At 38.0% G+C, this 14,756-nt stretch overlaps 1 protein-coding gene across 1 annotated transcript in view; it reads left to right on the top strand.

Moving 5' to 3' along the window:
• The window catches only part of AGBL4 (ATP/GTP binding protein-like 4), a 2,461,121-nt gene that overhangs the window by 1,796,158 nt on the left and 650,207 nt on the right, over nucleotides 1-14,756 (top strand). The window contains exon 6 of the mRNA XM_006839859.1: nucleotides 6,207-6,246. Within this exon, the coding sequence (XP_006839922.1) occupies nucleotides 6,207-6,246 (40 nt within the window). The remainder of the gene's footprint in view (nucleotides 1-6,206; nucleotides 6,247-14,756) is intronic.

Genomic DNA, 14,756 nt, shown 5'->3' with positions numbered 1-14,756 from the left:
CATTTATGTTGTTGAATAAAAGTTTTTTCAATGAATAAGTTGTTGGTCTTCCAAAATTCATTTTAGTGATCTCCACTGCAATATTTTCCAACTGCTGATCCTTCTTCTTTGTTTCCAGCATTCAAATTCCAATAACTAGTAATTTTCAATGCATATTGATTGCATGTTTGATCAGTTTCAGATTATAGAAGTTGGTTTTTAAAAAAAATATATTTTTTTAATCTATGGCATTAATAGTTGGTACATAAATTTGAATAACAGTTGCATTAACAGATTTTCCTTGTAGGTGTAGAGATAATATCCTATCACTGACCACATTGTGCCTCGAGATAGACATTAAAATGTTCTTTTAAAGATAAAACAACACTATTCTTCTTCAATTTGTCATTTTGGGCACAGTAGACCATGTGATTGTCTGATTTAAAAAGGCTAGTGCCAGTCCATTTCAACTCACTTACAGCTAGGTTATTGATCTTTATGCATTTTAGACAACTTCCAATTTCTCTAGTCATACTTCATACATTCCATTGTTCCAATTATCAATGGATATTTGCAGCTGTCTCTTCTCATTTTGAATAGTACCCATAAGCAAATGAAAGTTCAAAGTTTTGTTCCATCCATGTCATTAAGATCAACTCTATTTTCAGGAGGCAGCTAGCTCTTCCTCAGTGGTATTTTGAATGACTTCCATCTAAGGGATTCATCTCCCAACCCTGTATTAGACAATGTTCTGCAGCTATTCATAAGTTTTCCGTAGCTAATTTTTCATAAATGGGCCAGTTCTTTCTTCCTAGTCTATGTTAGCCTGGAAACTACTGAAACCTTTTAGTATTTGAAATACTAGTGGCATAACTTCCATCAGCAACAGGCAAACTCCACAGTATAGCAAACTATCAAATGAATGGTGGTCATTTTCACATAATTTCTTGTATTTTTAAATAATTAATTTAATTTTGAATAATTGAGGGGAACATATGCATGCTCCATCTTCTTGGCTAAAAATTGTTGTACACTGATTCTTGAATTTATACTGTTTATTTTGTTTGCATAGAGTCACCATAGATTTTTCAATCCTATCTTAAGATGAGGAGCCCTGGTGGCACAGATTAAAGCAATTGACTGATAATTGAAAGGTCAGTGGTTTGAACCCAACAGTTGCTCAGCAGGGGAAAGCAATCTACTTCTGTAGAAATTTACAGCTTTTGAAACTCAACAAAGCATTTCTACTCTGTCCTATATGGTTGCTATGAGTCTGAATAGACTCAATGACAGTGGGTTTGGGAATTTATTCCATGGCTTATAGGTTAATACATTAGCCTGAAATTATCTGCTTATTTGACTAGGTGGTGTTACATTTGTCTGTGAACTCTAGGTTAAATGGACTTATCATCAGGCTAGATTTAATTTGTTACTACAGGGATGCTATACAGTAGGAACTATAGAAGTCCACAGGAGATAGAAATCATGTGGAAGAGAGTAAAGGGATGAAGATTAAAGGAGTTGACTGCAGAAAATGTGTAAACAACAATATAAAGACAAAAAGACACAAAGGAAAAGTCTGGAAAGAGTCATTCTTGTTTCCCATGATTATTAAATGCTATTTATCGGAATCATTACAGAAGAAATAAAGGAATGGTTGAGTCATTTAAACTAAATTACATGAAATATTCCTTCTTGACCTTTGTGCTGGGCAGTGAAAGCATAGAGATGAAATTTCATAGTCCTGTCATCAAGTAAGAACCTAGTGAGAGAGATGAACAAGAAAATAGACAAGATAGTATAATTCAAAAGACAGGTTTTACAAATGGATTGGAGGACAAAAGTATGAAATACTCATTCTGCTTTGAGGAAGAGAAAGAGGGGGTTGGAAGTTAGTGTGCAGAAAAGATGTCACACAGATCTTGAGTAGTGAGGGGGATCTCCCAGAACATAACATGAGGTTTGGCAGAGAACACAAGAGCAAATACGTACAGATGTGAAAGGAAGGATACATGTATTCATGAATGGTCCAGTTGAGTTGGTTGTTATTAGTTGCTGTGGTGTTGGCTCCTATTCATGACAGCATCGTGTATGATGTAATGAAATATTGGTGTGAGTCCTGGTGTGGAGCTGTGAGTTAATGTGCTGGACTGCAAATTTGCTTTGAACCACAAGGTCGGTGGGTCAAGCTGATCAGATATTCCATGGAAACCCCACACAGGGTTGCCATGGGTTGGAACTGACTTGCCAGCACTTAACAACAACACTGTGCCATCTCCATGATTGTTGGTATGTTTAAATTCATTGTTGTAGCTTTTGTGTCAGTCCATCTCAGTGAGGGTTTCCCTTGTTTTTGTTGTCCCTCTATTTTCCAAACATGGTGTCCTTTTTAAGCAATTGGTCTTTCCTGATGATATGTCCAAAGTAAGTAAGTCAAAGTGTCACCAGCCTCACTTCTAAAATGCAGTCTGGCTGAACTTTCTTCAAGACTAATTTGTTTGTTCTTTTGGCAATCCACATATATTCAATATTCTTCACCAACACCACAATTTGCATCATTTTTTTTCTTATTTTCCTTTTTTATAGTTCAGTTTTTGCATGACTGAAGTTATAGAAAAGATTCTAGCTTGGATTAAGTGTGCCTCCATCATCAAAGTGACATTTTTGCTTTTTAAAACTTTATTGAGGTCTTTGTAGCAAATTGACTACTGCTTTGAAAGGCATTATTGATTGTGGTCCAATCCTGGACATTTTCAACATCTTTGCCATTTATCGGGATGTTGTTTAATGGTCTAGTTGTGAGGATTCTATTTACTTTATGTTCATGTGTAATCCATATTGAAAACTGCAGTCTTTTACCTTCATCAGTAAGCTCTCTAAGTCCTCTTTGTTTTCAGCAAGCACAATTGTGTCATCTGCATATTGTAGGCCATCAATGAGTTTTCCTCCAATCCTAATGCCACACTCTTCTATTCATATAGTCTAGCTTCAAGGATTATTTGTTTAGCACTGATTGAGTAAGTAAGGTGAAAGGCTATCAGATGTCTGTGGTAGGCTACTCTGTGCCATCGACTCATGTCATTAATATGAATAATAGACTATTCTATATTATTACTGACTTCTTCATGTATGATGTCCTTAATATCTTCCCACAACTAGTCTGATTTGAGGTCATTAGTGTTCAAAGTGTCAAATCTAGGATCCTTGTATGGTGAGGAAAACTGAACATATGCATAGATAATTACAATGTGAGATGGTGGTTTAGAATGATCCTTCTTAAATTCTGATTCTGTCTTTTGAGCCTTTAGTGTCTTGGCTAACAGATTCTCAGGGAACCCACAACACAGCAGTTGGTTGCATTTGACTTAAAAAAAAAAAAAAAAAAAAAAAAACCACTAAAGGCATTTCACTCTTGCTCACTTATTTAAAAGCTGTGAACTTTGAAGCCAGAGACATAACATTATCCAAAGCACACAGAGGAGCCAGGACACAAGCTCTGGACCTGTCTGGCTCTAGTCAGGGTCTTTGTTCTCTAGTATACTCTGGGCACTGAGGCATCATTTAAAAATAGCTCTAATTTAAGAAGGAAGTGCTTTTCAAGTATCAGAATTCCTTTCTCAACTGAAATAATAAAAAACTCAAGCTTCTGGAGAATATGGATACATTAGATTCTTCCCTCATGCATAAAGAAAGTGCTACACACAAAGGCTGGTCACGGTCAAGGCAGTTGGAGCCAATTGCACTATTGGTCTGGTTCACTGTTTTGGAAAGAAGGTGGCCTGGCTCAATCATTTCTTCTAGCCTGTGTGTATGAGTGTGTGTTTCTTGTCATCATGAGTTTGTGTGCTCATAGTATAGATCAGTGGCATCTTGAGGTTGCATTATTTGCTTGAAAGTATCAACTAGAACAAGTTATGAACTGGAAAGAAAACAATATGTGATTTAGAGACTCCTCTAAGGAAACATACTTGTTTTTAGTCCCATGAGAAGTCATCGAACCAGATGTAGAGAGATCTTAAAGAGTTTTAGCTGGAACAAATAAAAGTTAAATGGAAGAGTGAAATGACCCAAAAGAACAAAGAGATTAGAGACCAGGTTCTGTGAGGAGAATTAAAATAACTGGTACTATTTGGTCTGGAGAGAAGACACAGATATTCCTCATGTCTTCAAACTATTGTTGCAGATTGAGGCAGCTCAATCCCACCAGTTGCTCCTCAGAAACCCTATACAGGGTAGCTATGAGTTGGACTGATCAACAGCATTTAACTAAAACAATAATGAATCGGAATTGACTCATTGACAGTTGGTTTGGTGTTATTATTATTATTAATTTGTTGTTGTTAAGTACCATCAAGTTGATTCCAACTCATAGTGATCTTGTATAGTATTTCCAAGGAGCAGCTGGTGGGTTTAAACCATAAACCTTGTGGTTAGCAGTCCAGTGCATATCCTACAGCACCACACCAAGATGTAGCAAGCATCATATTAGGTAATTTATATGCATTGTTATATTTTGAGGTTTTGAAGCAAGATTAGAACTGACTAAATTCTAGTTCTGGCTCTGCCAGGCAATGAATATGTGGTCTTGGACAGATAATTTCTCTGTACCTCATTTTTCTCCTCTGGACAATACCCACATTGTAATATTATCACAGTATGAAATGAAATGGCACATCAAAATTCCTGATATTGTGCCTGTCAAGGTGGGACAGTGGGTTATGTGTTTGGCTGTTAACTGCAAGGTCAGTGTTTCAAACCTACCAGCTGTTCTGAGGGAGAAAGATGAGACTGTCTGCTTCCTAGCAGTCCCTAAAGGGTCGCTGTGAGTCAGAATCTTCGAGTTGCCATTGGGTTTGGATTTTGTGTTCTTTAATAGTAGCTACTTCAGAAATCTTTTTCCCATCCCCTCTGTACTTAAGCAGAATTTCAGGAAGCCATTCTTGGAGAGAGGGAAATGCAGATGAGGTGAAATATGGTGAAGTATCTATCAGGTGAGGCCCCTGCAATGCAAAAATGTGTCTGAGACAGTTATTTTCAGAGTTCATTTGGGTCCTTTGTAATACAGACTTCCAACACTACTTATGGAAAATTAAATGTTTTTGTTATTGTTAATTGCTGTCAAGTATGTTCCAACCCATGTTATTGTTGTTAAGTGCCATTGAGTCGGTTCTGACCCATAGTAACCGTATGTAGAGTTTCCAAGGAGCAGCTAGTGAACTTGAACCGCCGACCTTGCAGTTCAAACGGCTTTGCAATCTGGCACATTAACCTGCAGTGCCACGCTAGGACTCCACGTTCCAATCCATAGTGACCCTGTATAGGGTTTCCAAGGAGTGGTTGGTGAGCTTGAACCACCAAGCTTGAGATTCAAACCAACTTTGCAGTCCAGCACATGAACCCACCAAGCCACAGCAAGAAAACTGAGATTTAAGGAATCTTGACTCTTGTCTCTAAGGGAGTATTTTCACTGCTGCCCCATCCTCTACCTCCTGAACCCACTTTTACATGTGAGGTTCCCAGTGACTGCGTTATATGAGAAGGACAGGACTAGTAAGATATTCATCACCTCAGTCCTTGGAGTAGCCCTAGGTTAGCTGCTTCCAAACACAAGCAATCTCATTCATATACCCTAGTGTGACAGACAATTATTATTTACTAAGAATTCTGTGTTAAGAAGGGATGAGGAATCAGTGGGAGAAGGAATCAGTGTGTCATCAGTAATTAAAATTGTCATAGCATTGCTGAGAAAGTCCAAATAGATCAACTCAGGCTTATTTTTGTCAGAAGTACTATCAGAAGTGTGACAATGGACCAGGAACTCAAAATGAAGAAGGTTGCCAGTATATCAGACCCTTAAGTGGTACAACCACTCAGAGCAAACAAGAATCTAAGGCTGTCTGGTTAAGTCTCCGAGTTACGAATGGAACTTTCTTTGGGACCCTAAGTAAGCCACTACCTCTTTGGGCCTCACTTTCCCTCAGTGCAGGTAATAGGAGCTTAAGACTCTCTTTGCTCTGACTATGCTTCCAAGGACCAAACTAAAAGGCTCTCTAGTCTCCTTTGTCTCTGCAGTATAATAAGTTCTCTGGTATAGTTGTGAGTTACTACCACCTTCTCTGTGTGTTTGAATTGTTACTTTGCAAGTCCACCCTGATCTATGAAGCATGTATTTGGCTGTTCCGACAATCAGTGCTCTCACAATACAATGTGTGTTTTTTTTTTTGCAGCAACAGCGGCAACTTGACCTCCTGACAATAACCAGCCCCGGTGAGTAGGCGGAGTCATTCTGCTTTGGTTTTTTCTTAATTTCTCAGAGCAGTGCCTGGATGCTTATCCAAATTCCTGCCCTCCTCTTTTGACTTCTTGATAGAACAACAGAACTGTTGTGCCATGAACTCCCCTTTTCTTCCCAGCCTCCTGCTCCTTAGGATGTTTCGTTTCGATTCCTACCTCCCTGCTGCATGCTCTTGACTCTATGGCAGGCCTGATTCTCTGGATGCCACTGCATATCAAAAACATTCATTGGGTGTAAATGTCAACAATGTGTTCTGATGCCCCACAAAATAACTTTTAAATGAACAGAGACTAGACAAGCTGCTTGGTAGTGACATGGAATGAAGGAGGTGCGTCTCACAAGGAAGAGCCTATCTGAGAAAGTGACCATGTTCTGGTCTGCTGGGCTGAAGATCAAGATGACTCTAAAGTCTCATCTTCAAAAGATTAAATCCCCCAACAAAGCTGTGGTCATGGGATTTTAAAAGTCTGTTCTTTCCCTTATATCTGGCATCTAGCCTACTGAGAAGCTGAATCGTTTACTTTTGTCAGAGAGGTATTTTACTTAGGTTTGAGATCTTAAAGTAAAGCTAGTCAAGCGTTGGTATTCTCTTTTGGAACCCAGGGGACAGCTGTGTCAGCAGGGTTTGTGAACATTCAAGAGTAGGAATGGTATGTTATTTTCTCCATGGGTAATATTCAAACATTTAATAGTACAGGGAGCCTACCATGCGAGGCATTAACTTTGGTTACCAGACTGTTGGACGATATGATCCTGGAGGAGGTGCTAGCATGACAGAGTGGTTATAGGGAAGGGTTGGTGGGTCTCAGGTAGTATGCCAATATTTTGACCTGTATGATTGTCCCTTGTCTATGTTGCCTTCAACCAAGCTTACCATGCTGTATCCAAGGACATGAGATCGAGAATTTGCCCCCTATAGGCATTATCCTAACACAAAGGCTGATTATTTTATGCAGCTGAGATATAAGATGGTAACTGCAAATATAAAGTGTTGTATTTCTACCTGGTAGATTTCTTTCAATGTGAGACTTTAGAACAACATTCGGGGGAAAAATAAACCTACCTCCTACAATGAGCTATGTAAGTGACTGACATATACAGAAATTCTAAATCATGGGCTGACATAACTAATGTAACTTCCTAGCCTGACATATCATTGCCTCGTCACTAAGATATTGTTTTGTACTGTTGAGTGGCTCTTCTCTATGATTGTGTCTCGTTCTACTTCACATGCACTGACCCAGATTACTTATTTCTACATCCCAGTCTCATGTAGTCATTCCCTGTTATTAAATTGCAGTATAAACGGGAGAGGGTTCTTGATCTGACTTCTGCTGTAGTTTTAAAAGGAAACTTTCAGACTGTAAACTGAACTTCTTTTGTGCTAACTCTTTCTGCTCCTAAATTGTTGTTGTTGTTGTTAAGTGCTGTCAAGTCAGCTCCAACCCATAACGACTCTGTATAGGGTTTCCGAGGAGCAGCTGGTAAGCCTGAACCGCCAACCTTGCAGTTCAAACTGACCTTGCAGTCCAGCGCATTAACCCACAGTATCACACCAGGACTCCTAAGTACTAATGTACAAATTCAAGCAGCATAGCTATGACTCTCAGTGCACATTTTTTGAACAACTTTGCAATTACAAAAGGCTAAATGCAGCCAGTGTGGGATTGGCTTATAACGTTCCCTCCTTTTAGATTAGAAAAGATTATCTTTTGAATCAGAGCTTCCCAAGAAATGTGTCACTGCAGACTGATGTAATACAAGTGGGCTATACTTGTGCAGGTGTCCTGGTGTGGTGCTGTGGGTTAATGTGCTGGACTTCAAAGTCGTTTGAAATGCAAGGTTGGCAGTTCAAGCTCACCAGCTGCTCCTCAGAAACCCTATACAGGGTCGTTATGGGTCAGAACCAACTAGACGGCATTTAACAACAATAACAACAGCATCCTTGTGCTATGATGTTGATCCTGTCAACTCTCAGCGGCATAGGTAGACCTGGGGCAGCTGATGCCCCCAGACTGAGTACAAATATCCATGTGTACCGTGACTTGGAAAGATTAGGAATCACTGTTAAACCATGTATTAGCTAGATGGCTTTATTCCATGTCAAAAGTACTTTTCTTGACTGTCATTAACCATCTTCACTGTAAATGTATCCCCCACCTCACCAGAAGCTGCATCAGTTAGCAGTGGACTTGCTATCTCTCTGGGGTTGTAAGTGGGAGGTACTGACTTGTCTACACTCCTCACCAGACCACCCTCAGCACAGAGCTATAGTCCAGTGCTGCCACTCCCCATAGACCAAGAGCCTTCTGAAGTCTTGGTTGGGCATTTTGAAATTCTCAACAATCTGTGTAGTATCTCGTTTAAAATCGTATTTTGAATATTGCGAATCACTTCATATATATAGAAAAGAGTAAAGATATAATGTCCTTCCCTCGGACACTCTGATTTTGTCTTATCAGCATGCTAGCTATGCTACGGCGTCTTCATTCTTCAAAAATTTAAAGATGTAGTGGACAGTTTTCTGAATGAATTATTCTCCCTTCTCCCTAAAGTTAACCAAAGTCATGAAATCAATGTTTCTTTGTATTTATGTATTCAAAAATGTTACTATCAGTTGTCTTATAGATTCCTATAATTGGGGTCATTACTATAAGTGCTTTATGCCCTGCTCATTTTTATATTGTAGAGATTAATTCATGTTGCTAGACAGCTGTTTCAGTCTTTTTGACTGATGTATATAGTATTCCACCTATGATTAAATCACTTTATTCATTTTTTTGTACCTGCAAATTATACTTCTAAGAGCATTTATTTGAATATCTCCTGCTCATATGTATGAGAATTTCTCTAGAAGATATGTAGATTGAGAGTACTGGTTATTTGTACCTTCAAATTTGCTAGATAATGGTCAATTTTTTTTCTAAAGTAATTGGACGAAGGAGCTCTGGTAGTATATGGTTATGAATCGAGCTGCAAACCTTAAGGTCAGCAGTTCAAAACTACCAGCTGTTCCATGGAAGAAAGATGAGGCTTTCTGCTCCCATAAAGATTCATAGCCTCGGAAACCCTGTACAGGGTCGCTATGAGTCAGTTCCAACTCCATGGCACATAACCACCACCACCACCACACTTCCAATGGCAATGTATGAGTTTTTATTTTCCTGTATCTCTACAATAGGCATACCTCATTTTATTGCCCTCTTTTACTGCACTTAGTGTAGGAGACAAATATCCATGTGCACCATGACTTGGAAAGGTTTTTTTTACAAATTGAAGGTTTGTGGCAACTCTGAGTCATGCAAGTCTATGGGCACCATTTTCCCAACAGTGTGTACTCACTTTGTGTCTCTGTGTTACATTTTTGTAGTTCTCAAAATATTTCAAACTTTTTCATAATGCCATTGTACACTAAACAGAGTACAGTGAAGTGTAAGCATAACTTTTATATACATTGGAAAACCAAAAAAGTTGTGTGACTTGCTTTGTTGCAATATTTGCTTTGTTGTGATGGTCTGAAACCTAACCCATAATATTCTTGTACTTAGACTTGTCAGCCTTACAGGTTTTTCTCACTCTTCATTTTAAGCTTAAAGTGGTATCATGCTGTTATACGTTTTTAAGATGACTAATAGGTGGGAGTATCTGTTCATATATTTATTGGCCATTTTAATTTCTATATTTTCTATTGAATTGATTCTTATTGATTGCTAAGAATTATAGAATGATGTATTACTCTGACTATTAATATCTATCACATATGCATTGCAAGTATCTTCTCCCAGATTTTGGCTTATATAGTTTTCATTTTATTTGTAAAGTATCTTTAAATATGGTGGTGGTGGTGATAGTTGTATGCTGTGGAGTCGGTTCCAACTCATAGTGACCCTGTATAGGGTTTCTAAGGCTGTAAATCTTTGCAGGAGCAGAAAGCCTCATCTTTCTCCTGCAGAATGACTGGTAGTTTTGAGCTGCTGACCTAGAGGTTAGCAGCCCGATTAGTAACCACTACGTTACCAGTGCTCTTTAAATATGGAAGGTTTTATTTACAATATAGTTTATCATTCTCCTTAGGAGCCTGTTTTTGTGACTTATTTAAGAACTCCTTCCTTACTTGAATATCATGAAGATATTCTCCTATGTTTTCTGGTAAAAGTCAAATTTTGTTCGTCATACTTGAGTTATTTTGTCTCATTAGTACTTATCTCTCTATATTCTATGAAATAGAAATTTAATGAATCTTGTTTACATATGTATAACCTATTGTCTCATTCTTAACTATAGGTTTCTATCAATGGCCTCAATTATTCAGATTTTCTGCTTCTTTCAGCATACCTAAAGGGTGTTAGCATGTTTTAATCACCTATTGAATGCTAATCTTTTCCCACTTGGTTATTGTTGCTTAAATTAAATATTTAAAAACAAAACTTAGTAGTAGTAGTAGTAGTTGTTGTTGTTGTTGTTAAGTGCCATCGAGTCGGTTCCGAACCATAGCGACCCTGTACAGGGTTTCCGAGGGTAGTAGTAGTGACTTTTTTGCATAGTTTATGAATTTCTCTGTTCCCTTATTTATTGTATCCCAAGTTTTCTTACATCTCTACAAAAGTGAATTTTTAATACCTCTCTTAGTGAGAGTTAACTTGTATCTGTCCTTACTTTTATTTCCTTTTGATTGGTAGTTAGTTTAGGTACCAAATTTTAGTTTGAGGATGATTTTTATTTGCACTTTTGAGTATTCTTTTTATTGTCTTCTGTCATCCATGGTTGCTAACAAGAAGTCTGCCATAATTTGCTTTTAATAACCTATTTTTTTCCTCTGGTAAGTTTTAAGATTGTTTTAACTTATTCTGCTGTTTCACTTTGTTATGTGTATGTAGGAATTAGTTTTATCTGTCCTGCTTGGTACTTTGACTGTAATCTCCATCTGAGATTATGTCTTTCTTTAAAGCTTTCAGAAATTACTGGCAAATTATCTCTTCAAATGTTGCTTGTTTCCCGATCCTTTTAATTCACTTCTTCAAGAATTCCATTTAGGTGAATGTTGAATTTTCTTAAACTATCTCCCATGGTTCTTAGCTGATTTTGATAATTGTTATTATTTTGTATTACTGCCATGATTCTTAGTTTCTCACAAGTATCTTGCATTCATAAATTCACTTCTTGACCTTGTTTAATCTAGACTTATTTTGTTTCTTTCAATATTTCAATAAATATGAATTTTATTTCCAAGATTTATAATTTTGTACATATCAACCTATTTTATTTCCTACTTTCTGTTTTTATAATGTCTTGCTCTGTTTTCATGTCTTTATTTCTTTGAAGATTATCAATATGGTTATTTTTAATCTTTGTTACATAAAATGAATAATCTGGAGTGAATTCAAGTTTCAACTGATTCTGTTTAATGTTCTTAGCATTTGATCTTTTTCACATAGTTTGCATTTTTGGAGCTCAATTTATGAAGAAATGTCTCTGTATGTTTTCTTTCTCTGCCCCACCCCACCCCAACTCCCATTGTTCCTAGTTCCTTTTGTGGTGGTTTTTCTTAGTTGCCTCTATGTACATCTTTGGAGCCCTGGTGGGGCTTTGTGGGCTAATGCATAAGACTGCAAAGTCATTTGAACTGCAAGGTCAGTGGTTCAAGATCACCAGTTGCTCCTTAGAAACCCTATACAGGGTCACTATGGGTTGGAATCGACTTGACAGCACTTAACAAAATGTACATCTTTAATATGAAAGCTGGAGAACACTGAAAATCTGACAAATCCGCTCACAAAAAGTCAGCAGGATGGCTTGGCATTGCTTCTGCTTCTTGTGTCTGTATTCCTCACCTCCCTCGGCCTCTGATATGCAGGAGTTATATCTCCCAGAGAGTTCTGCGGAAGCCTTTTTTTCTAGGCTCCTTTCATGACAGGAGAGTATTACCTAAGGCTCTTGCTTTAAGTAGAAGCTTGTCTCCGATCCATATTCCCTACAGAGCACTTTTCATCTCTCTTAGCCCATAAGATGCAGCGTTTCAAATGCCAGTATCTATTTCTACAACCAGATCTCAGCAAGCCTTTAAACCACTTACACATTTGCATTCCAATACATTTTAGCTGCATAGAGATATGTTTCACACAATGGACCTCCACTATCTATTTTCATTTTTCCTATGTTATACAATATTATTGTAAGATGGGAATAAATGGATTTATTGAAGCATGAGCTTTTAACCTTATAGTTCCTTCTTTACTTGTTAGAAACTTTATTCTCCTATGTTGTGGTTGTTATTGTTGTTAGGTGCCATCGAGTCAGTACCAACTCATAGCAACCGTATGTACAACAGAATGAAACACTGCCTGGTACTGGGCCAACCTCACAATTGTTGCCATGCTTGAGCCCATTGATGCTGCCACTTTGTCAATCCATCTCTCTGGGGGTCTTCCTCTTTTTCTCTGACCCTCCACCTTACTAAACATGATGTTCTTCTCCAGTGACTGGTTCCTCCTGACAATTTGTCTGAAGTATGAGAGATGAAGTTTGGCCATCCTGGCCCCAAGGAACATTCTGGCTGCACTTCTTCCAACACAGATCTGTTGGTTCTTTTGGCAGCCCATACATAGCCCTTTCAATATTCTCCTCCAATACCATAACTCAAAAGCATCAAGTCTTCTAAGGTCTTCCTTATTCACTGTCCAGCTTTCACATGCATATGTTATTGTTGTTATGTGCTGTGGAGTCGGTTCTGAATCATAGCGACCCTGCACAGGGTTTCCAAGGCTGTAAATCTTTATGGGAGCAGAAAGCCTCATCTTTCTCCCACAGAACAGCTGATAGTTTTGAACTGCTGACTGTGAGATTAGTAGCCCGATTTGTAACCACTATGCTACCAGAGCTCCTTCACATGCATATAAGGTTATTGAAAATACCATAGCTTCGGTCAGGCACACCTTAGTCCTCAAGCTCACATCTTTGCTCTTCAGCACTTTAAAAAGGTCTTGTGCAGCAGATTTGCCTAATACAATGCGTCGTCTGATTTCTTGTGTCATCAAGTCAGTTCTGACTCATAGCGACACTGTATAGGATTTCCAAGAAGCAGCTGGTGGGTTAGAACTGCCAATCTTGTGGTTAATAGTCCAGTGCTTATCATACAACACCATACCAGGATTCCCATAGACACTTTAAATGAAAGAGAGGGAGTATGTTAAGGTATTCGTCACCTGTCTAAGTAGAGCCTTTAAAATAAAGCTAAAAGACAAACTGTTATAGTTTGAATATAATCACAAAATCGGCAGTTCAAACCCACCAACTACTCAAGAAAATAAAGATTAGGCTTTCTGCTCCCACCAAGATTTACAGCCTTATTCACTCTATACAGACTTGCTATGAGTCAGAACAAACTCAATGGCACCTAACAACAGAACAACTTTTATATATATAATATATGCAAATATGTATATAAATTTTTAAAAAATTAGAATGTTACTATGTAAGTTTTTAATTTTACTATTGCATGAGCATTTCCCAATTTTATTAAGTATTTTCTGAGTGAATTTATATAGCTGATTAGTATTCTATTTTAGATTTCCCTACTGATATGTATTGGAGTCCTCTTGTGGTACTGTGGGTTAATGAACTAGACTGCAAGGTCGGTTTGAGCCACAAGGTCAGCAGTTCAAGCTCACAAGCCACTCCTCAGAAATCCTACATAAGGTTGTTATGGGTCAGAGCCAATTCAACAGCACTTAACAACAACAATTGATATATATTAAGTTATCTCCATTATTTAATTATAAATAACACCACAGTGTGAACATAAAATAAGACTTTATGTGCGTCTCTAATAATTTTTTTAGGATAAATCTTTAGAATGGTTGAAGAGATGTATACATAGTGAACTAGTCACATGAGGTTATATTATGTTGAAGTAAAAAACGATATCAGAATCTCAGAAGCATAAAAAACAAAGGTTTGTTTTTCACTTTGGTTCCATGTTCCACAGGAGAAAGATGAGACTTTCTGTTCCCACAAAGATTTACAGCCTCGGAAACTCTGTTCAGGGTCACTATGAATTGTAACCGACTCCACAGCACACCACCACCACATCTCTATAATGAATTGGAATCAGCTCTAGTCTGCATCATCTTTTCTCTAGAACCTGGACTGACCGAGTGTTCTTTATTTTGAACATGGCTGGTTATCTTCATTTGGGTTCTACCAGAAATAGACAAAAATTTTAATAGAAGTAATTTATTTGAGAGATGGTCCCAGAGACATTGGTAAGAGAATGGGAAAGTGAGATAATAAAAGGAAGAAAGCTAGTAAAATTCATTGCCAAACAAGCTACAACTAAGGGCAGTAGACTTCGATCTCAATGTGCTCAGAGTTCTCGCTGAGGGGTAAAGAGTAGGAGGGGTGGTGGCAGTGTTAATGGGCTGCTATTACTTCCTATTGGAAGAAGTACCGCCAGAGTGCTCCTTGGAGGCCAAGATGGCTAGGC

The sequence above is a fragment of the Chrysochloris asiatica genome, unplaced genomic scaffold (genome assembly GCF_000296735.1).
Source record: "Chrysochloris asiatica unplaced genomic scaffold, ChrAsi1.0 scaffold00026, whole genome shotgun sequence".
In the NCBI taxonomy this organism is placed as follows: domain Eukaryota; kingdom Metazoa; phylum Chordata; class Mammalia; order Afrosoricida; family Chrysochloridae; genus Chrysochloris; species Chrysochloris asiatica.
Note: the sequence above shows the minus strand (reverse complement) of the source record. Positions and strands in the feature narration are given on the sequence as shown.